This window comes from Ascaphus truei, chromosome 17 (assembly GCF_040206685.1).
Source record: "Ascaphus truei isolate aAscTru1 chromosome 17, aAscTru1.hap1, whole genome shotgun sequence".
Taxonomy (NCBI): domain Eukaryota; kingdom Metazoa; phylum Chordata; class Amphibia; order Anura; family Ascaphidae; genus Ascaphus; species Ascaphus truei.
The window spans coordinates 3,062,096-3,086,458 of NC_134499.1; the positions used below are offsets into that span (position 1 = coordinate 3,062,096).

A 24,363-nucleotide genomic window follows, 5' to 3' on the forward strand; every position below is an offset into this window, starting at 1 on the left:
TTCTGTTATGATGACGGAAATGGGCAGACCTCTGTGGCTGCTATTTCCTCTCCCAGAATCCTCTTCTTGTGCCCTGCTCGCCACTCATTGGCTGTCCCTCCCAAGTGAGGGCAGTGACATCATCAAATTGGAAATAAAGCTTCATCTGTTTTTATCCGCCATCTTGTTCTATTCGTGGCTGCAGAGATTTTCAAAATAAGATCCCTACTCTTCTTTTATGCCCAATTTTTTACGTATTTGTGCAACAACAACAAAAAGAAATATTTAATAAGAATAAAAATGAAAAATGAGTGGTACTCTGTATCACTTAACATTATTATATTACAACCCGTCATGCAAATACACAGAAAAGCAATGATTTGCTAAAACTTGATTAAAAAAATATTGTCTGCGGTACGCTGAGGTTTGGTCGTTTTATTGGTGTGTAACCCATCTTTTAGCACAGGGTACACTGTGCTCCCCTGCTGGATAATATTTGTTCTGTGAGCCCCTAATGAATAAACTTTATTTCCTCCTCATCAGACTATCGCTATCACACTGTGTGACCGATCCCAGGCAGTATAGTGTCCAGAGCGTGTGGGGGGAACCGCTTAATAATCCCCCAAACTGCCCCTCAGTGTGTGCAGGCAGCATGGGGGGTATTGCTATCAATTAAGGTTGGCAGGTGGCTTCTCCAAAAATACTGGACACAATAGTGAAAGGTGCGACACGCTCAACACACACCTCTCACCTCTCCATGCTGTTTCCTCCTCTCCTTGGTTCCACCCCATGGCTCCTGACACCTCCTCCTGATTGGCTTCTGTACTCAGCAGCCAATCAGAATGGAGGAAGCTGCCCTGCCCCTAGCAACATAGATATATAGTGATTAAATGCGCTTCAATGCTTCTTCTACACTGCCCCTAGCAACAGCCCTGTTCTCTCTCTGCACGGGGAAATCCTGTGGCCCTCAAAGCTGGTCAGGTCACTATGTCCAGAGAGGTCATTCCGGTATACACATATATACGCCCAGAGAGGTAATACCGGTATACACATATACGCCCAGAGAGGTAATACCGGTGACAAAGTTGAGACATTACGGGGTCTGGCATAACAACATAACAGCATTTAGGGTGAAGCCATTTTGTGTGAATATTTCAATCCGCCATCTTGTCTTGTCTTTGTGAGTCTAATTTCTGTGTTTCATTTCTGTATAAACAAATGTGTGAAGCAGAGAATGGAATTTTTTCGCTCCTAGCTAAATTTATTGACTCTTCCTCATCCAATCAGCTTCAAATTAAAAGAGTAAACAGGCTAAAAGTTATGAGAACCCGTGAGATAAACTTAGATTCTCGCAGTGAAACTAGTTCTCACACAAATGCCAGGTGGTAGGATAGGCACATCCCATTTAACCCCAGAATGGTTTCTAGCTGACAGGCAGTTATACAATATTATTATGTATTACAAAATGACATCAGCTTTAGTATTGTTATGTATTACAAAATGAGGTAATGTTTAGTGACGTGCAAGCCCCCCCATAAAGGGGTGGAGCTTTAGGATTTAGGGTATAAATATATGGCATACCATGTTTATTGTTTAGAGAGCTTTTGTTTTGAAGCTGTCTCCGTTGTGCACTTGACTTGAATAAATTCACGTGTTATTCTGTTTTCAAAATAACCTCAGACTGTGTTTCTTATTTACGTTTTTCTCAGATGGCGCATTCCGAAATAGGGACTCAATTTCATCGGAATCGAGCACCCGGATGAATCACTCCTCCATCACTCAAACCTGAGCGCTCATATGAATCAAGGTAAGGCTACCTGCATTTTTTAGACAAACAGCCTGATTAAATTGTTTTGAGTGATGCGTGGAGCTGATTTTTGAACGGTGTCTTATCTGATGTGACGAGTAAGAATCCCTAGCAGTTTCACGTGAATTTATTATTCTCTGTTCCTGTATTCATTTTAAAGTGTAAGAGTTGTTAAGAGTTGTTAGGGGCTAAGGTAAGAGTCCCGTTAAAAGTTTTGGTGTTTTGGTGATGAGGGTGAGTGTTTGTGTGCTTAAAGGGATTGTTTTCAGACCGTCCTGGGTTGTGATAAATATTTTTGTTGTCTGAGCAGGACGGGTCCCTGATTGTACATTTGCTCTGTTTTGTCATTTACATACCAAGTGAGTTATTCATGGAGATCTGGTTAGAAAGTCTTATCTGTATCCATGTTATAAAAATATAAGGTTTATCAGGACTGGGTTGGACCCGCTGAAGTGATTCAAGTTTTTCTTTGGTATAGTTATGGTGAGAAAATGTGATTGGGGAACAGTCTTGTGACAGGTCCTTATTTGCATATTTACACTATTCAGAACAATAACATGCCAAAAGAGTTGTACGTAATCAGCTTACGTTGATTATTGTAACGCTAAATTGTACAGGTCAATTAAATTTGATTTCTGTAACCGAAGAAGTATTGTACAGGTCAATTAAATTTGATTTCTGTAACAGGGGAATAATGGGAAACCAAAAATTCTCAAAGGATTGTGTGTCTGCAGACAAAGATAATAAAGAATGAATACAGAGAACGAAAAGAGACAATATAAATATATTTTGTTGGCCAGTGAATGGCACTGTTTGTACTATTATCAACTAATTGCGCAGATGTTTAAATGAAAGAGGGGTCTTTTTCTGTGGGATTGATAAGCTCAGGGAGCGTCATCTCGTGTGTTTTTGAATCCCACAGGGAAACATACCTTACGTTAATATGGGTCAAAAGAATTATGTTGAGGGACAGAAGGGTCCCGCTGCATTAATTTTTACCATTGCCAGGACAGAAGTTAATATAATAACAAGTGAAAAAGAAAGTGTTTGGAAGGGACAGAAAGTGTTATAAGTGTAAAAAGGTAGGACATGTTGCCAGTAATTGCAGAGCAGCCCTAAGAGAGAGAGTAGAAGAAAAAGAATGGAATTTAAAAGGTTTGTTCGTACTGGCCACACGAATAGGTCTTTTGAACCAGAAAATATTCTTTTTCCTTCTGTTCTAATGGCAACTAGAAAGAGAATAAAAGCAGGTTATTTATATGAGAAGCTGATTCGCTGTGTAGGAGAGAAGTTTGTGTCTATTTTCTTTGTGTGTCTGTATTGTGGTTTCTGTATTGTGTGTAAACCAGTAAAAACATGTCAATTGCATTTCTATAAGATTAGGATATGTTGGAGAGATTTTAAGCTTGCACATATTGTTTAAATTATATAGGGTGTGTTCATAAGTTGATCTAACCTCAGTTTAGTTCATTGTCCCATTTTTTATTTTTGAGAGGCCATATTTTTATTTTTGAAAGGTCATATTTTTTATTTTTGAGAGGCCATATTTTTATTTTTGAGAGGCCATACATTTTTTTGGTTTTATTGCTGTGGAGAGAGCTCCATTTTTAACTTTGAGCTGAAGTTTCAATCCAGTAATTAATATTTAGAAGACGGAGAAACTGTTTTGTTATCTGCTTTGCACTCAAGGTCTTTTTTTGGCGAAACGCCCGGGCTGGCAAACTGCCCAAGATAAACAAGCTCTGAAATTTTTCTCTGAGTGTCTTTAAAAAATAACGCTGTCAGTGTGTACGGCACTGTGCAAAGAGATTATATTACAAGAAATTTAGTGTGAAGTCCTATACAAAAGCATTTGACTATTATATGAATATGTGATATATTTTATAACTTTTAACCATTTATTTTTTCCATAGGTGTCCTATTTTATTATAAGCAGTAGTTATTGTTAAAATATTTGTAGAATGTTTTGCCAGGAAGTGGTGCATTGGGAGTCACCTCTCGTTTTTGGATATGTTCTAGGTATAGAGTTAAAGGACAGGTGATACCTAGTTGCAAATACAGTTACATAAGTGAGCAGGGTATATATTATATGCAAGGCATTTCATATTTTTAGCAGAATAGTTACAATGGAGTGTTTGGGGTGGAGGCCTGGCTGGAATTGGCTAGGGGCATTTGTCTTAGTATAGTAATTGTTTAATTGGGAGTGAACACATTTTTGTCCATGACATTGGATAGTAGTGTATTGTAGTGTATGAATTTATGTACAGCGTCAAAAATGTACTCAGCACTTCACAAAGAATACAGTAGAGGGAATTATAATAAAATAATAAGTGCAGCAAAATCAGACAATAGGAAAGGAAATCCATGCCCTTAAGAGCTTACAATCTAAGGTTTGAGGGGAATTTACAGAGATAGCAGGTGAGGGAATAAGTGCTGTAGATGGCAGTGCTTGGCCACAATGGGTATGGTAGGAGTGACTGTGTGTGAAATAATAGCCATGAGTGCAGGCTATTGGGATGTTTAATTTGTGGGGCAAGTTTTAAGGTTAGTTAGTATTTTATGAAAAGGTTGATACCATTTGCATCGGAGATGACAGTGAGGCATGAATGAGAGCAAGTGTGTATGGGGAGAAGAGAGATTGGTCTGTAGTTTGAGACAGTGTTTTTGTCCCCACTTTTGAAGATTGGGACAGCTCTGGTAGTTTTCCAGGTCTTAGGGATATGACCTGCAGACAGGATAGAGTTGATTATGGAAGCAATTGATTTGACAATGGCTGAGGCCCAAAGCCTTAGGAACTTAGATTGTAGTACAGTCAAGTCCACATTAGCTGCTTAGTTTTAAATATGAGGAGCATTAATAGGAGATACCTCTGTCTATATGCAGATGTTAAGACAGTAGTAAACACATTGATACACAAATTTGTTCTTAGGTATAAATTATCTCCCTATGAGACACTTATGGGATGACTTATGACTATCAGTAGTTCAAAGGAACAAATTAAGGACCATCTATTGGTAATAAAACAATTAATAAGTATTGTATACCACTAATACATTTTTTGAGTCTCTCTAGGCATAAGGTATGATACACGAGACGGAGTTAAAGGTCAAAGGTTAAAGGTCAAGTAGTTCCTAAACAAGCATGCTCCTCATCCCAGATGAAAGGGCCCATACTAACCACCAATACAGCAATTAAAGTGGCAGAGTTCTTTCCCTGGACCCAAAGTACAGTAAAGCTCATTCCAGCTCCACCAAAGACCAAAGTCACCTAAAGCACAGCCGCATCAAGTTAACGTTTTGACGAGACATAAACTTTGACCGTTAACCAACGAGGAAAATAAGATACCAGGCAGAGGCCTGATCTTATCAGGAACATTTCATTTTTTCAAAGACTCAAAACATTCTATTTTTTCAGAGACTCAATATTCCTGATTTCTATCAGAACATTTTATTTTTCAGAGACTCAATATTTTTTATTCTTTAGAGTGTGTTTAAGTTAGAAATTTAAGGTGTATGTACAATTGAGCCTTGATGGGAGGATTGGTTTCCTGGAAGCGTGGCTTGTGAAAGCTCTTGTATGTGTTTTGGCAGTACTCATCACTCTCTATGTATGTGTCATATGCAGCAAAACTTTGATCCAGAAGTGTGTTGCACCTCCACCGAGAGGAGGGGGTCACCCAGGGGGTGTGACAGCCACAAGGAAAGGATCATAAGTCAGCCATGTTGACCATCGCAGACATTGTCTGTTCTGATATTCTGAGTGAATGATGTATATAATGCGTGCAGGGGTGAGGATCATGCATTTCGCTTCCACAGATACCAAACCCCCTCAATTCTCAGTAATAGAATGTTGTGATGTTTCTGAAAATATATGATGATAGAGATAGATGCCATATCCTTTATCTAGCAACTGCATACCCAAAGAAAGGTTGCTTGCATAAAATAAGGTTTTTAGTATTATGTGTATAATTTCTGTATTTTCCCATTTTTTAAGGGAACCTCTTTAAAGGGTGTATCACACACTAGGAACAAGAATCAATTTATGGGTCAAGTTCTCCACCAAACAATGAAACCTGTGTAAAAATGTATGTTTAGTCAGATAACAATTTACAGGAAGGATGTGGCCTTAATTTTGCAGTTTTTAATTTCATCATTAAACCAAGAACAGGTTCAGATCAGGCTTATGGCCGTACAAAACAGAATGGCTTTAGATTACATTTTAGCATCAAAAGGAGGTGTATGTGCCCTAATTAAAGAACAATGTTGTGTTTTCATCCAAGATCAGAGTGGCAAGGTACAGCATGAGTTAGACAAGATAGAAGTAATTCAAGAAAAGACTTAGGAAGGAAGGTGACACAGACTGGGACCCTTTGGGGCTGACTGGATTGGTAGGATCACTAGGAGCGAAATTTTTGAATGCAGTAATGTGTGTGATTGTGATACTCGTTGTCATCTATGTTTGTGTTACGTTTGTCAAAGGCATGATCCACAAATATGCAACCCCATCTGCAGACATAATGCCATTGTTTGCAGAACCAATCTACAGCAGTCCCTTGAAGAAAGAAGATGCCAAGTACAATGTTCTAACTCTGGAAAATAATTTGGCTATAACGCCATACTACGAGACTATGACTACATTTGGCAGGCACCCTCGTGCACTGTCCTATACCCTCAAGCAGCATTATGAAATGATGGAGCACCCTTGTGCCTCCCAACGTGTTTCTGGACTAAAATCATACCAATAATTCTCAAAAACACTGTTTTAAAGAATCAGAGGAGGGACTGACAAAGTTGAGACATTAGGGGGTCTGGCTTAACAACATAACAGTATTTAGGATGAAGCCATTTTGTGTGAATATTTCAATCCGCCATCTTGTCTTGTCTTTGTGAGTCTAATTTCTGTGTTTCATTTCTGTATAAACAAATGTGTGAAGCAGAGAATGGAATTTTTTCGCTCCTAGCTAAATTTATTGACTCTTCCTCATCCAATCAGCTTCAAATTAAAAGAGTAAACAGGCTAAAAGTTATGAGAACCCATGAGATAAACTTAGATTCTCGCAGTGAAACTAGTTCTCACACAAATGCCAGGTGGTAGGATAGGCACATCCCATTTAACCCCAGAATGGTTTCTAGCTGACAGGCAGTTATACAATATTATTATGTATTACAAAATTACATCAGCTTTAGTATTGTTATGTATTACCAAATGAGGTAATGTTTAGTGACGCGCAAGCCCCCCCATAAAGGGGTGGAGCTTTAGGATTTAGGGTATAAATATATGGCATACCATGTTTATTGTTTAGAGAGCTTTTGTTTTGAAGCTGTCTCCGTTGTGCACTTGACTTGAATAAATTCACGTGTTATTCTGTTTTCAAAATAACCTCAGACTGTGTTTCTTATTTACGTTTTTCTCACCGGTATACACATATACGCCCAGAGAGGTGATACCGGTATACACATATACGCCCAGAGAGGTAATACCGGTATACACGTCCAGAGAGGTAATACCGGTATACACATACACGTCCAGAGAGGTAATACCGGTATACACATACACGCTCAGAGAAGTAATACCGGTATACACATACACGCCCAGAGAGGTAATACCCGTATACAGATACACGCCCAGAGAGGTAATACCGGTATACACATACACGCCCAGAGAGGTAATACCGGTATACACATACACGCCCAGAGAGGTAATACCGGTATACACGCCCAGAGAGGTAATACCGGTATACACGTCCAGAGAGGTAATACCGGTATACACATACACTCTCAGAGAAGAATTACCGGTATACACATACACACCCAGAGAGGTAATACCGGTATACACATACACGCCCAGAGAGGTAATACCGGTATACACATACACGCCCAGAGAGGTAATACCGGTATACACATACGCGCCCAGAGAGGTAATACAGGTATACACATACACGCCCAGAGAGGTAATACCGGTATACACATACATGCCCAGAGAGGTAATACCGGTATACACATACACGCCCAGAGAGGTAATACCAGTATACACATACACACCCAGAGAGGTAATACCGGTATACACATACACGCCCAGAGAGATAATAACGGTATACACATACACGCCCAGAGAGGTAATACCGGTATACACATACACGCCCAGAGATATAATACCGGTATACACATACACACCCAGAGAGGTAATACCGGTATACACATACACGCCCAGAGAGATAATACCGGTATACACATACACGCCCAGAGAGATAATAACGGTATACACATACACGCCCAGAGAGGTAATACCGGTATACACATACACGCCCAGAGAGGTAATACCGGTATACACATACACGCCCAGAGAGGTAATACCGGTATACACATACGTGTCCAGAGAGGTAATACCGGTATACACATACACACCCAGAGAGGTAATACAGGTATACACATACACGCCCAGAGAGGTAATACCGGTATACACATACACACCCAGAGAGGTAATAACGGTGTACATATACATGCCCAGAGAGGTAATACCGCTATACACATACACACCCAGAGAGGTAATAACGGTATACACATACACACCCAGAGAGGTAATACCGGTATACACATACACGCCCAGAGAGGTAATACCGGTATACACATACACACCCAGAGAGGTAATACCGGTATACACATACACGCTCAGAGAGGTAATACCAGTATACACATACACGCCCAGAGAGGTAATACCGGTATACACATACACGCCCAGAGAGGTAATACCAGTATACACATACACGCCCAGAGAGGTAATACCGGTATACACATACACGCTCAGAGAGGTAATACCAGTATACACATACACGCCCAGAGAGGTAATACCGGTATACACATACATGCCGAGAGAAATAGTACCAGTATACACACACACGCCCAGAGAGGTAATACCGGTATACACATACACACCCAGAGGTAATAAAAGTATACACATACACACCCAGAGAGGTAATACCGCTATACACATACACACCCAGAGAGGTAATACCGGTATACACATACACACCCAGAGAGGTAATACCGGTATACACATACACACCCAGAGAGGTAATACCGGTATACACATACACGCCCAGAGAGGTAATACCGGTATACACATACACGCCCAGAGAGGTAATACCGGTATACACACACACGCCCAGAGAGGTAATACCGGTATACACATACAGGCCCAGAGAGGTGATACCGGTATACACATACACGCCCAGAGAGGTAATACCGGTATACACATACAGGCCCAGAGAGGTAATAACGGTGTACATATACACACCCAGTATTACCTCTCATTTGTCACTGGACAGAGTGTCCAAATACAGGACAGTCCGGTTCAATAATAACGAGCCTGTAAGGCAGTGATTCCCAACAGGTGGTTCGGGAGGCATGTCCAAGGGGTTCGCCAAAACAATACATGTAATGGTGGGTCCCTGGGTGCGGGTTATAGCTGTAAATTACAGCAGGAGCTTCCACTGTCGCTCCTCACAATGCTTTGCACCTACAGCAGCAGGGCATTGTGGGACGTGACTTTGGAAGCTCCCGCAGTGAGTGACAGCTATACCCCTCATGCTGCCTGCACACACTGAGGGGCAGTTTGGGGGATTATTAAGCGTGTTCCCCCCACGCGCTCAGGACACTATACTGCCTGGGATCGGTCACACAGTGTTAGCGACAGTCTGAGGAGGAGGGGATAAGGTTTATTCATCGGAGGTTCACGGGACAGTGAAACACAGGCTGGGAACCTCTGCTGTAGCCCATTGCTGCTTCGGTATAACGGACTTCTGGTAACAAAGTCGGCCCTTTTTTATCACATTCAGCCTACAATATAATAACCTGCCTAACATTACGGTCCTTCGCAGTTCGTGAAAATGTCGTCAGAGTTCACAAATATTCGCCCCCAGGCGCTGGCAACTCACTATGCATCAGACATTCGCCAGGAAAGTCGGGGCCTTCTTCAGGTTCGCCTTAAAATGTCCTTTTTTTCCCAAGGCAAAATACACTCTTTAAATATGCCATTGCTCTGTCATTTTGGCAAGCAGCTTTTCCGAACTGGAATAGATAGGTAAGATAGGTAAGTCCCGGCTTCAAAGTTTGTTTTTATTCCCTATGTGAGTGGAGAAAGTATCCAAAAACCGGTGCTACAACATGACAAGCAGTAGCACTGCAACAATTAGAAATAAATATATCCGTTCTGCCGCAGGACCAAATCCACTGTAGTCATAAGCATGTACAAAGGGCATGGGGCTCACGGTGTGCAAACATGGCAGGATACCCCGGGAAGGGGGACAATATGTGGTAGGGAGCGGGGCTCCTAGGCGCAGACCTCCAAAAATGGAGCTCCGCCACTACCCTCACTATTCCCGGTGTTTTAGGCACAGCCCATAAGCCCCGAGGGGCGCGGTACTCACAGACTTGACTCGTCGCTGCCGTCCACCACTTGCCGTGGTTATCCAAGACTTGATCCAGGTGCAGTGTCAGCGTGCTCCAGCCTCAGGACGTCAATCACAGAAAGGTAAGTATGGCGAGTCACAGCCGTCCATGGGGTAAAGAAATGCGCAATCCAAAGATGAATAAAAACAGGCTTTAATGTGCACTAGACATTACAAAATGCCACAAGAATACTCTGACGTGTTTCGTCCTGTAGCTAGGACTTTGTCAAAGAATGGTTTTATTCCCTGACACAAAATGGCCGCTTTTTATTGGGGGGGGGGGGGGGGGGGTTGTTCCTGGGTTTCAATAAATATAATCTGTACAAAGTTCAAGTTTTTCCTCTCCGCTCCTCTTCTTTAGGATATGGCACACTTATCTGGCTGCTTTATCTTCAAACTTTTAGTGGATGTTGGGCTGATGTTACCTGGAGAGAGGAGGAGAGAGGGGGAGAGAGAGAGGGGGAGAGAGAGAGGGGGAGAGAGAGGGGGAGAGAGAGGGGGAGAGAGAGGGGGAGAGATATGAAACGGAAATATCTGTTAGTCCATTTGCGATAGTGCAGAGTAAATGAGTTCTTCAGTATTACAGTGTGTGCCTTTTTTATCTGGGCTAACAATTTATGTAATTTCTCACTACCAGATCATTCCATAAATAATTTAAAAATCAAAATCATCAATGGAATGTTTAAACGCACTCAAGAACGGAAAACATTTGAGCTCAGAATGATAAGACTCTTTGACACCAAAACAAGAGGACTTAATTTGGATATGGGGTTTCTCACACCCTATCACAATTGTTTGTAATTATCCTGCCTGCCTCTCTGCCAATGTTCTTATCCACACCTCCCCCCCCCCACAGCATCCCCTTGCCACTCCATGCTGTTCCTTGTCACCGTTTTATCACCCTTCCAATGTCTTCAAACACTTTCTCACCCTACCTTATCTACAGTACATATCTGTTGTTTTTCCTCCTGCTCTCCCAACCCCTGTGTTAGCCATAGATTCCATTGTTAATCAGTATCACTGACCCGAGGAAGCGAGGAGAACTCTCAAAAGCTTGTCCTATGGCATAAATGGTTAGTCCAAATAAAAAAGGTTTCACCTAATACTGAAGTACTCATTTATTCTGATATATACATAGATAGATAGATATTGCAGAACAAATAAGTACTTCAGTATTAGGTGATACCTTTAAAATATATATATATGTATATATATATATATTTTTAAATATCATCATCATTGTTTAACGCTCCTCAGCTGCAAAGCTGGCATAGCACTGTAAAAATATATATATACACATACAGGTGCAGAGTTTATAGAGCCTGATTTTAAACATATAATCAAAACCCAGAACCTCAGTGTGGACAGAAACCCACAATATGGCCACCTAGGGGTTAAACATTGTTCCTCTGTGCTGCTTTTGGAAAGCTTCCTACAATATTTCTGCCCTAAAAAACGAACGAAAAAGGAAGTGGGTTTGTAAATGAAAAAGCAGCGGTACTGCAGGTTTAAAAATGAGTACGTATTATGTTATTAAGAATATAATATTGCTCACTAGGGGGCACTATTGTTTGACGTTCAGTGAAGAGGAACATTCCCTGTTGGAGCTGTAGGAAAGGTTCTGTTAGTGCATTCTCGTCTTTTGCCACCAGAGGGACACGATGTGCTGGTGTCAGGCTGTGTATTCTTTTAATAAACGTGTGTGTTCATGGACAGGTTTCAGGGACAGAAGCATCAAGCTATACAGAAATAACACTAGATGGCGCTCTAACACTCTTAAACAGTGAATGTGAACATATAAAGTGACAAATATTCAAAATAATGTGCCGTGCAAAAAGGCATGAGCGTGTCTCATTTGCTAAATTGAGAGTTCAACCATTATTGTGTTTTGTTAAACGTTAACTGCACTATGATAGTTTTGTATATTTTCTCCTAGGTATTTTCGCTCCCCTGGTTTTTCACTTTACAGAAGCATCAAGCGTTAGGCCTCGGCCATGCTCCCTGCTGGCGCGCTGAGGCGCAGGGAAAGCGGGTGCTTTCCCTGGCCTTGCGGTTGCTTACCGCACGCGCTGTCAGCGGGCCGTCAGGGGGCGGGCCAGTGACGTCACGGAGCTGGTTCGCCCTCATTGGGCGAACCGCTCACGTGACCGGCCTGTCGCGCCGGCAAGCGGGGGAATTTTAAATTCCCCTAAGACCTGCGCTTCCGCGCGCTTGCGAGCCCCTACTAAAGCCGCTCTAATTGCGGCTGTAGGGGCTCAGTGCTGAGCGGGAGCGCGCGTCAGCACGCTTCAGCAACCAAGCGCTAAACATGGCCGAGGCCTTACACCCCCCTCCCTCCACCCATCAAGGCAACGGGAATTAACTCCGGATCGGGTGGGCTTGATGACCCTCTGAGAGAAGTCGAGGACACCGGCAGAGCAAGAGTCACAGAGATTAGTCCAAAACGGATAACGTTACAGTGAATACATTAGAGAAGTTGGCATATACCATAGAAAAACAAGTGATAGACCACTCAGAAAATGAGATAATCTAACGCAGGTTGCAGGGTGCAAATTAAAGGAACAAAAAGAAGGCCCAATTCCTCCTAAATAATTACAAAGCAGTAATAATAGTTCCAGCACTCACTGACTAGTAGAGTAAATCTAAAGAGTAGGTAATTGCCAAATCCAAAAAGGTATTTAATATCAACACAAGTCAAATACACGGAGCGATGTGACCAACACAAAGGCGTCTAAAATACATACTGCAAACAAACATAGTATACGAAAAACAGGATATAACACAATGGGAGGTGGGGAGGAGGGGAGGAGGGGAGGGAAAAAAACCATGGGGGGGGAGGCGGGGAGGTGGGGAGGAGGATATAGCAAAATAGAGAGAATATAACCAGTGTTAAATCAGACCACATGGTATAAGACATCTAGCATAATTACAAGCACTTCTCCTCTCCTGCTGCAAGGGGACTGCTCAGGGACTGCTCAGTGACTGCTCAGTGACTGCTCAGTGACTGCTCAGAGGAGAAGTGCTTGTATTCTCTCTATTTTGCTATATCATATTCTTAGATTGATTACTTAGAGGTGCTATGTGCTTAATCTGCTAGGGTTGCTGTCTCATTGTGTTGGGGCATTGGGGTAAGGGAAGTACCTCTGTGTCCCCTTTGGGGTCCTGAGGGAACGGGCCTGAGGAAGGGGTTTGTCCCCGAAACGTTGCCCCCCTGCTTATCCCCATTTTTTGCCCCCCTCCCCCCCATGTTTTTTTCCCTCCCCTCCTCCCCTCCTCCCCTCCTCCCCACCTCCCATTGTGTTATATCCTGTTTTTTGTATACTATCTTTGTTTGCAGTATGTATTTTAGACGCCTTTGTGTTGGTCACATCGCTCCGTGTATTTGACTTGTGTTGATATTAAATACCTTTTTGGATTTGGCAATTACCTACTCTTTAGATTTACTCTACTAGTCAGTGAGCGCTGGAACTATTATTACTGCTTTGGCATATACCATGCTCCATTTGTATGTGTATGTATTAGTGATGTACCCGGCATACCCGGCAATATTTGAAGTACCCGGAAATTACTTGGACCTGGCCCAGGGCGCTGGAACCCAGTGCCGGGTACTTCTCGTGCCCTCGGTCCTCCTTGATCACCCCCCTTCCTCCGGTTGGAGAAGAGGGCAAAGAATAGCAGGAGCGGGAGCAGCAGAGGAGGAGGACGGCAGCCGGTGGGGGAGGGAGAGGAGGACGTCAGCCGGCGGCGGAGGGAGAGGAGGAGGACGTCAGCCGGCGGCGGAGGGAGAGGAGGAGGACGTCAGCCGGCGGCGGAGGGAGAGGAGGAGGACGTCAGCCGGCGGCGGAGGGAGAGGAGGAGGACGTCAGCCGGCAGCGGAGGGGAGGAAAAGGACATCAGCCAGTGATGCAGGGAGAGGAGGAAGACGGCAGCCGCCGGCGGAGGAGGGAGAGGAAGAGGACATCAGCCGGAAGCAGGGGGAGAGTAGGAGGATGGCAGCCGGCGGCAGAGGGAGAGGAGGAGGACGGCAGCCGGCGAGGGAAAGGACGAGGATGGCAAGCGGCGGAGGGAGAGGTGGAGGATGGTAGCCGGCAGCGCAGGAAGAGGAGGAGGAGGATTGCAGTCGGCGGCGGAGAGAGAGGCGGAGGATGGCAGCCGGTAGCAGAGGGAGAGGAGTAGGACGTCAGCCGGAATAGGACAGCGGACGGTGGAGCGAGAGAAGGACGGCAGCTGGGGGCGGTGGGAGAAGAGGACCATGTGAGTGGCACAGCAAGATGGCCGGGGAGGAACGCGCCCCAGTGGTCCAACCCGGAAGACTTCTCTGACTTCTGGTGTCTGCCGCTGCTACAGCGCAGCTCCACTACGTCCGTCCTCCTCTGCTGCCCTGCTCCACTCACATGGTCCTCTTCTCCCCCGCCACCGGCTCCCGTCCTCATCCTCTGACCTGTACTTACCACCCTTCTCCACCGCTCGAGAGAGAGAGAGAGAGAGAGAGAGAGAGAGAGAGAGAGAGAGAGAGAGAGAGAGAGAGAGAGAGAGAGAGAGAGAGACTGTGTTATATATAGTGACAGAGTCACTGTCCTTATGGACTAGAGAGTTAGTAGCTATGGGACTTTCCAGCATACCTGGAGTTAATTTCCCTTGGATAAGCTACCCTCAGGTGCAGCAAATCAGCCTAGTCTGAATGAACAAGGAAGTATTTGAAAACAGATACAGGAAGCTGCCATGCTGGAAGTGATAGAGAGAGAAGACTGTTTTCCCCAGAGAAGGGGGGAGATAGAAGTGCTGCGCAGCTGCAGAAGCTGGTACAGAGGACATAAAGAGGAGTTTCTCTGGACTCAACGTGGGGCTTTGTTCCCCTAGAAAGGAAGAATGACAAGGTCGTGCTGAAGCAGGGACGTCTGCTCCAAAAGGACTAAGATAAGCAAAACCCTTATTATTGAATGCAGAGACTGTGTTACATTGTTGCATATACCAGGGCAAGTTTTTGGCTTGGGAACCAGCTTAGCTGGTCATCCAGTTAGCATGGGCTAAAGCTATGGTGTCAGTAGTATCTGCCCAGTTACATCGGGACGTTTCCTACCGCCTGGCGAGAAAGCTGCACCGGGAGAGCAGTGGGTGCAGTCGGTTGGCGGTTCCATATCTTCGTGGTGGTGATGTTTATATTCACAAACGCTTGTTTTTAATGTTTAACTGTAAGTGTGCCTTTTTCCCTTGTCCACCCCCTTCCCTTATATTAAATTACTTAATACGCTATGGGGCTGTACTCTCTCTTTATTGATTTATTTATTTATATATATATATATATATATATATATATGCCTTGACATGCAAATTAGCATACAGTATATTTCCATTTGCTATATATATATATATAGTAGATGAGGGTGAAAAAAGACATGAGTCCATCAAGTGCAACCTATGTTAAATTTAGAAATTAATGGGGTTCAACTCCGGAGACTCTCTGCTTCAATCCTGGGTAGATTTTAAAAAAAATTTAAGTTAAAAAAAACAACAACAAAAAACATCTTTAATTCTATATCTGCTGAAAATGCCTATCAAGCCGTTTTTTAGACCAAAACTACCCATTGAAGTCCGTGCCGGAAAGGCCGCTTCGGTGAATAAAGAATAGGCCTTGTAAACTTTGTGCGTCCTTTGCCGCAGACTGAAGGGAGAATAGGTGCCGCACAGATGTTTGAAATTTGATACATCTCCCCAACATCTGTGTTAGGTTGACCCCTAACTCCTCCTCCTGCCACTTTTTCAACCACAAGCTGAAGCACAGGGGGCACAAATGAAGCAACGACCTTAAAACATACAGCCACTAAAAATGCAAAACGAAAACGAGGCCCTTTGCTTCAATTTTGCTCCAATGTGGCCTTAGTACATACAGTACACCCCTGAAGCTGATAATATGCTCAGGCAGCAGTTGATAAATGTGCAGTCTCATGTAGGATCAACTGCAAGATGAACCCATTAAACACGTCTCTGCCATTAGTTCACTTCGATCCTAAATGGAATTGCACCTAGAAGCTTCAAAAGCATAATTTGTTTTCCTGAATCATTTGCAAGGTTTTTAATGTCCCACAAGGTCAGCATATATCTGTACCAGCCTCCAAGCTCCCCCCTACTCTTACCTGAGGACCTCAGATCCTGGTGACTTTGGAAGCCCAGATGACTCCCCGAGTGGTGGTTGTTACTGACGAGGTCGGGTCCTGGTTTATTCAGCACCACAAAGCCCCCTTCCACTACTTTCTCCCTGTCCTGAGCCGGCGACTTCCTAAAGCTGAAAAAGTTCTTGCCAATCTTTTTTATGGACTTGGTGGACCGTGTCTCCTCTGCATCATCCAATGCTTCTCTTTTTGAACTTTGGGGCTTGGAATCCCCATGGTTCTTGGTGTGCAACTTGTTGATAATGGCCTTCTTTGGAAGGTCCTCCAGTCTAACAATCTCTGGGATCTCCTGATTTTGAGTCATCAGGTCGTCAAGGTATTTTTCCATCCTCTTGGCCCCCTCGCTCTCCTCCTCCTTTCCCTCCCCCGCTGCCGGTGGGTTGGGAGATCCATATCGCAACAACTCCCCAGGAGCAGGGCTTCTCCCCACCACCAGGGCGTACTTGGGGTTGATGAGCTTGCGAGCCACGGTGTTGGAACGCAAACGGGCGTCCACCCTGGGGCTGGGGCGACAGTCGGGGAGGCTCAGCTCTTTGTACAGGTTCACCTCCTCTGAGAGGGCGTAGAGCTCACGGAACTCATGGTCAAATGCCTCCGTGTTCTGCCCGCTCAGCAGTGTCATAATACTACGGTCCACTCTGAGAGAGCTCCAGGTCAACCTGAATAACAGGACAAGCCATGAGGAGATCGCATGGATAAGCAATATGCAGTCAGCAGGTGCATACAAGGGACATCAATACACTGCCAGAGAATTGTTATCCCTTACATAGTTACATAGTTACATAGTTACATAGTAGATGAGGTTGAAAAAAGACGTAGGTCCATCAAGTTCAACCTATGCTAAATTTAGACAACAGATACTTTATCCTATATCTATACTTACTTATTGATCCAGAGGAAGGCAAACAAAAAAACCCATTAAGGGGAAAAATTAATTCCTTCCTGACTCCAAGAATTGGCAATCGGATTAATCCCTGGATCAACATCCTTCCCATGTATACTTATTTGGTATATACCTGTATACCTTTCCCATCTAAAAAGATGTCCAACCTTTTTTTGAACAAATCTATTGTATCTGCTATCACAGTCTCCATGGGTAATGAATTCCACATTTTAACTGCCCTTACTGCCTTTCCTTTGTTGCTGGTGAAATCTCCTTTCCTCCAACCTTAAGGGATGGCCCGAGTCCTTTGTACTGCCCGTGGGATGAATAGTTCTTTTGAAAGCTCCTTGTATTGTCCCTGAATATATTTGTATATAGTTATCATATCCCTATTTATATTTATTTATGCTAGTACATTAAAAATGATTTTAAAATCTCACCAAAAATGACAGAAAGCAACACCTTGACCACAGTCCCACGAGCACAAACTGGACAAAATGTTGACTTCTCTGCTACAGTAACTGCAGAAAACGGTTATAAAAGTTGTCTACAAATGGCACATCACAGGTTTGAGTGCTAAAGGCACCATTCAAAATTAGTGAGATTTGGTCCAAAAAACAAATGATTGAGATTGACACAAAATCATTGAGAGTGGACATATCTGCAGGAGCGCTAGAAGGAGCACATTCCATATAACATTCAACTTCAGAAACAATTGCCCCCAGCTCCCCCTGCTCTTTGCACATATATGGCCTTTTTTGTAAAGTTACAGGGCAGATTTAGGGTGCGTACGTCGATGAGACCCAAACTGGAAGAGGCGTTCGCTATGAGAGCCATTAGATGGAGTAAGTGACCTGTGTGGGCTTGTGTGACAACGTGTAAGGATTCTGCGAAACACCACAACAAAAGAAATGTATTCTTATTACCTGAAGGAACCGAAAGCCACCTTGTCTCCGTCCACCATGATATACTTGTGGGACAGGGTGCCGCTGACCTTCCCAGAGGGCAGGTAAAATCCCACCCCTGTAACGTATCGGACACGTAGATTCTAGACAGAGAGAGCATCATAGGTCAGACTTCTTACCGTGTAAGATCAGAGTTCTTCATGCAGCTGGCAATACATTACACCGTTCTGTGTTGCTCAACCTGCTCCTCCTGCGACCTTCCTGTGTGTCTGTTTAGGTCAAGGGTGGCCAACTCCAGTCCAGTCGTTGACTGGGCCACTGATTGAGCCACCTGTGCTGAAGCAGGGTTATCCTTAAAACCTGACCTGCTGATGGCCTTTGAGGACTGGAGTTGGCCAACCTTGTCTAGGTCATTGGTGGTCAACAGGTGGCCATAGGGTGCTTTACCAGTGCCCTTCCAAACGATGGTCAGCCCTCTCTCCCCAGTGCAGAGATGCTGCTGATGTGGGTCGTGGCTTCTTCAGCTGTCATGCTGGTAAATACTACCCCGCTCCTCTCCTGTGCTAATCACAAGTTTCCAGTGTAAGGAGAGGAGTGGGGCAGTATTCATCGGTCCACTGTTTGCCATTAAGAAGCGGACTGGAGGGGCGGGGAAATCTCCTGCCCACGGGTTGCAACATCCCTTCTGCCCGTGTACCATACATATATGTGGGTAATGTGCGGCCCTTTTGAGCTATATCAGGTTGCCTACCACTGGTCTAGGTCCCGCTCGTCTTGTTCTCCCTAAGCCAGTGTGTCTCAAACCTTTTGCACCCGCTTATGAAGATGATACAATGCTTAGGGGAACCCAATCAATTTATCCATTGTCCTATTTAAGTTCCAATAAAAATGGGCAGAAACGGAAAATAATTACCTTATTTAATTTAAATGTAATGCAAAATCTTTAATCGGCTATACATTCAGAAAACGTTGCAGCATTTGGGTTGATACACTAAAATCACACAGAATGTGTTTTATTCTACAGGGCACCCTTAAGGTTACTCTGAGGCACCCTTGGGTGACATAGCACCCTGGTTGTGAAAGACAGCCCTAAGCCATGTAGATCTCCTTCCCCCCCTCTCTTAAAAAGTCTATATTCTATATATGGCAAAAAGTAGCCAATTGGGCTGAAATCTTCAGTCAATCCACATTGATGTCTATGGGGGAATGTTCATCCAAAAACGTCCCAAACAACCACTTGGGGGTATGTAGAATTGACCACTTATTCTCTCTGCTCTTTGCCCCCTGCGTTACCTGGAGCATGAAGCTGGCGAGCTGCATCATTTCACACATCTCCAGGAAATACTTCACTCCCCCCTCGTCCAGGATCATGTAGACGGGGACCCTCCGCCTATACGCTGCATCCAGCACATCTTTGAACACCTCCCGGTCTGTGAAGAGGTCCACCACCACTGCGATGACCTGAGAGACAAAAGCCATCATAATGTCACATCCCTTCTGATTCACAATGCTGCCTCCTTCCAATGCCAAATAACAATATAATAATACCAGTGTAGAAAGGGCGAGCCCAGTGTCTTACAATACGGACACTGGTATGCTCGTGCCTTGTAACAATGCTGTGTTCAATAATAGTAATGCCCTATCATGTGGCAAACAGTGATGTCAATAACTGTGATGTTATGACGCCAGGCCGGCTGTAGAATTATTCTGCCCATGGGCTCTTACCTTGCCGATGCCCCTTGATGACGCGTTGCCATGACAATGGGACGCCATGTGTAGTCACTGTCATGGCAACGCGTCACCATGTGATGTCACGGCGTCATTTCGCCCTCCCCCGGCAATCAGTTTAATTGTTGTGGGGAAGAGAGCAGCGCGTCTATAACTGCAGCACCTCCCCCCTCTAGGCCCGGGCCTAGCAGGCTTATGCCCAAGTACAGGCCTGTATGACGCAATGATACCAGTGCCCCATAGTAGTACAGCACACAGTAATGCTAATGCCGTCATGATGTCACATGATATGACACACAATAACCTATAACACAAGCCTCATATTAACCAGCATACTGTCAGCGCCAGTTATTGATATATCTCATGGTGATGCCAAACCCTGGCATACTGCCAATTCCACGTAGTAAAATGGCATACTGAATATCTGCCAACTAAATCCATTTCCCGTAGTGGGGTAAGAATCCAGGACGCGCCTTACTTCCTATTCACCAAACAAAGTTTGCAAACAGACCAGCGATTGGAAACACAAAACCAGGACTGGATCAGGAGAGAGAGGAGAGAGAGGAGAGAGAGGAGAGAGAGGAGAGAGAGGAGAGAGAGGAGAGAGAGGAGAGAGAGGAGAGAGAGGAGAGAGAGGAGAGAGAGGAGAGAGAGGAGAGAGAGGAGAGAGAGGAGAGAGAGGAGAGAGAGGAGAGAGAGGAGAGAGAGGAGAGAGAGGAGAGAGAGGAGAGAGAGGAAAGCGACTGAAGGAGAGAGGGAGGAGATGGAGAGAGGGAGAGAGAGACTGAGAGGGAGAGGAGAAAGGGAGGAGAGGGGGAGGGTAGAAAGAGAGGGGGAGAGAGACTGAGAGGAAGAGGTGAGAGAAAGGGTTTCAGATACATTTAACAGAAAGGCAAATAGAGATAAAAGTGTTAAGAGATTAATGATGAATGTAATGATTAATGATTTAAACGTTTAAACGCAGAGGGGTTTGAGGGGCAAAGCTACAGGTTTCATAGGGCTCTATGTATCAAGGGAATTTTGAAGCAAACCCAGGACATTTCCATTCTGCCTCTACGCAGCATTTTTGCCCCAGCTTGCACCTTGGGGGCTTTGATAAAGCGCCAGGGACGGCGGGAAACAGAGTTTTTTCTTCAGTTTCTTTATGGGCACCATGTGTTAATACATTTTTATTTTTGTCACTGTTGATCCTGCTTCCAGTTCTCCTTTTTTCCATGTTGCTGTGCTCCACGCCACTTTGCTCAACTTTCATGCACCTTGTCCTTGGGGAGAGTCAGTAGGAGGAGTTGGGGGAGTTACATGGGGAACAGATTATAATGAGATGTGTTACATTCTGTGTCTCTGCCCCTGCATGCACCTTGGGGAGAGTCAGTAGGAGGAGTTGGGGGGAGTTACATGGTGCACAGATTATAATGAGATGTATCACATTCTGCGTCTCTGTCCCAGCATGCACCTTGGGGTGAGTCAGTAGGAGGAGTTGGGGGGAGTTACATGGGGAACAGATTATAATGAGATGTGTTACATTCTGCGTCTCTGCCCCAGCTTGCACCTTGGGGAGAGTCAGTAGGAGGTGTTGGGGGGGGGGGAGTTACATGGGGCACAGATTATAATGAGATGTGTTACATTCTGCGTCTCTTCACGACATTCTTTTCCCCTTTTATTTGCCCCCAAATGCTCTATATCTGAAGTGGTGTAACTCTAAATTTCTACATCAGAAAGTATTCTTACATACAAAGTTGAAGACCAAAGTTGAAGACTGAGCCACCTGTGCTGAAGCAGGGATATCCATAAAACCTGGCCTGTTGGTGGCCCTTAAGGACTGAGTTTGAGACCCCTGTATTAGATAATACTTACAATATTTTATTATTTTTATATTCAACTATTAATGCCAATTATAATGAGTTTTAATATATTGAGCATCCTTTGATTTCTATAGCAGGGTTTAGCTCTCCTCCCCAGCAGTGCAAGATGTTTGCAACACTTTCCTGTTTGATAATTTGTTGCCAATATTCCCAGCAGTTTGAGCTGCAAACTGTAAGGCCGCGGGCATGGTCAGCGCTTAGGCGCTCAAGCTCGGCAGTGAGCCCCTGCAGCCGCAATGAGAGCGGCTCTAGCAGGGGCTCGTGCACGCTTACGCAAGCGTGCGGAATCGTAGCCGACATTATTTTTCTAGTTTGAGCGCTCACGGGAGCGCAGGGCCAGTCACGTGAGCGATTCGCCCCCAATGAGGGCGAACCAGCTTCGTGACGTCACTGGCCCGCTCCCCGACATCCCCCGGACGGCAGAGATAGAAATTCTTACTTCTGCGTCAGACAATCAAAGTATCTGGGTCTCTGTATACAAATCCAATTAATTTTACTGTGATTAATTATACTTTGCCTTGGTTTTTTTCCAGGCAACTGTATGACCCTAGGTGAGAAAGTTTAAACCTTAGAGCAGTAATCCTGCTTTCCTTTGTTTTTGTTGCATTATGGGGTTGAAGCCGGGGGTCTCCGGAGCTAACCCATGTTTGTTTCAGTTCCAGGGACCCCCTGCTTCCTGAGATCCTCACCTCTGTAGCGTGGGGTCAGTGTCTCTGCAGGTAGCAGCTCCGGTGGGGCTATGTGAGGCTAATGGAAGGGCATCTTAAATGTCCAGCGTCACACGGCCAATATGGAGCGGGGATGTCGTACCTTGCAGCTTCCTATTGACCTGCATGACCGGGAGCTTTAAGCCTGCGGAGCTGCTACTTATATCACCTACGGAGTTAAGTATCTTGGGACGCAGGGGTCCCCAGAGCTAAAATGAATGGGGTTAGCTCCGGAGACCACCTGCTTCCTACCAATTTAAAAAAAAATCATGTTTTGCTCCTTTCATTCTATGGAGATATATGAATCAAAGTCTCCCAAATGCAAAACAGGTGCAAAGAATTGAGTGTTCTGTGTCTGACTTTATGGGTAGAGACGGGTGAGCCAGGTTCCCGGATTTTTCCGAATTTGCCATTCAAAAGATGCATAGTTCTGTGGGGAAGATCATGTGACCAGGAGTCACTAGATACAATTGGTGCACTGCTAGAGAGAGGGCAGGGCTCAAAAAGTGGTGTGCCAGAGCCTGTTTCAGAAGGGGAAGGGGACGTGACTCTGTAAATGGTTGCTATAGAAACAAAACAAAGCTTGTTGCTTTATAATTCATTAAAAATGTGATTAAGATTTTTTTTTTTTTAAACTTAATTTTTATTAAAATTTTTGGGAGAGGGGGAAATGAAGAAGTTTTTTTTTTAATGCTACAAGTATGTTCTCATAAGACAGCACTGATTTATTAAAAAAAACACACACATGTAGGATATTGCTTGGTCTGCAGCTTTAACAATCCATCCGCGAATTCCACAATCCACGGATAGATTGTCAGTGTTAAAAAAAAAGAAAATCCGCAAAAGGCGAATCGCCATTTTTGAGACTGATCTGCTGAAATCCGCAGACTAAAAGAACCGTCCGATCTACGGCAGATCCAAATCCGCCCGCAAAATCCGCCTCTCTCTAGTTATGGGCTTATGTATTAAGCATTGACACGGCTTCTTTTGCCGCAAAATTAGTGCATGTCAAGCACAATTTTAAGTGCGTTTGTGCGTACCTATGTACAAAGCTTACATTTTACATCTGCGCCAAAATGGGTATTTTTTACTTTTCCTGCACACAGAAATGCACTGTACAGAGGTAAATGGGATGTACTACAAAACAATGTTTATGTATGCCACAAAACCAATTAAAAGTGCTTCACAATCATCTGCCAAGTGTTAGCACAGGATGACATTTTCATGTATCAACTCCAAACAACGTATGAGACGCAGCTTGCGTGTCGTTATATAGGTTAAAAAATTTATTATTATCACAGTGCGGCTGTCATAAATAATATTATTCTAATACGTGATATTTACCAACACTAGTTATTAATAAAATATACACATCATTCAATTTTAATTTCAATTGAATCAATCACGTATTCAACTTGATGGAGGCGTAAAAAATGTCAAACAATTATTAATGCGCCAAACGGGTGAAGTCTTCATACATCGGACGCACGTTTTTGATGGTTTGTATTCGTTTTTAGCAGAAAATATAATTCCAATATGGTCTTGTCAGTAGAAAGCTCTTGGTTACTGTGGCGGGACGGCGAGGTCAGACCTGTGGCGGGACGGCCTGTAGGCGAGGTCAGACCTGTGGCAGGACGGCCTGTAGGCGAGGTCAGACCTGTGGCAGGACGGCCTGTAGGCGAGGTCAGACCTGTGGCAGGACGGCCTGTAGGCGAGGTCAGACCTGTGGCGGGACGGCGAGGTCAGACCTGTGGCAGGACGGCCTGTAGGCGAGGTCAGACCCGTGGCAGGACGGCCTGTAGGCGAAGTCAGACCCGTGGCAGGACGGCCTGTAGGCGAGGTCAGACCTGTGGCAGGACGGCCTGTAGGCGAGGTC

The 24,363-nt window shown here is 44.4% G+C and overlaps 1 protein-coding gene across 1 annotated transcript in view; it reads right to left on the reverse strand.

The window, feature by feature from the left end:
* Positions 1 to 399: 399 nt before the first annotated feature.
* FAM83F (family with sequence similarity 83 member F) overlaps positions 400 to 24,363 on the reverse strand; it is a 33,574-nt gene continuing 9,610 nt past the window's right edge. Inside the window, exons 2-5 of the mRNA XM_075573737.1 lie at positions 19,484 to 19,651; positions 18,212 to 18,333; positions 16,367 to 17,061; positions 400 to 10,657 (exon numbers count right to left, since the gene is read on the reverse strand). Of these exons, the coding sequence (XP_075429852.1) occupies positions 10,590 to 10,657; positions 16,367 to 17,061; positions 18,212 to 18,333; positions 19,484 to 19,651 (1,053 nt within the window). The 3' untranslated portion in view covers positions 400 to 10,589. The remainder of the gene's footprint in view (positions 10,658 to 16,366; positions 17,062 to 18,211; positions 18,334 to 19,483; positions 19,652 to 24,363) is intronic.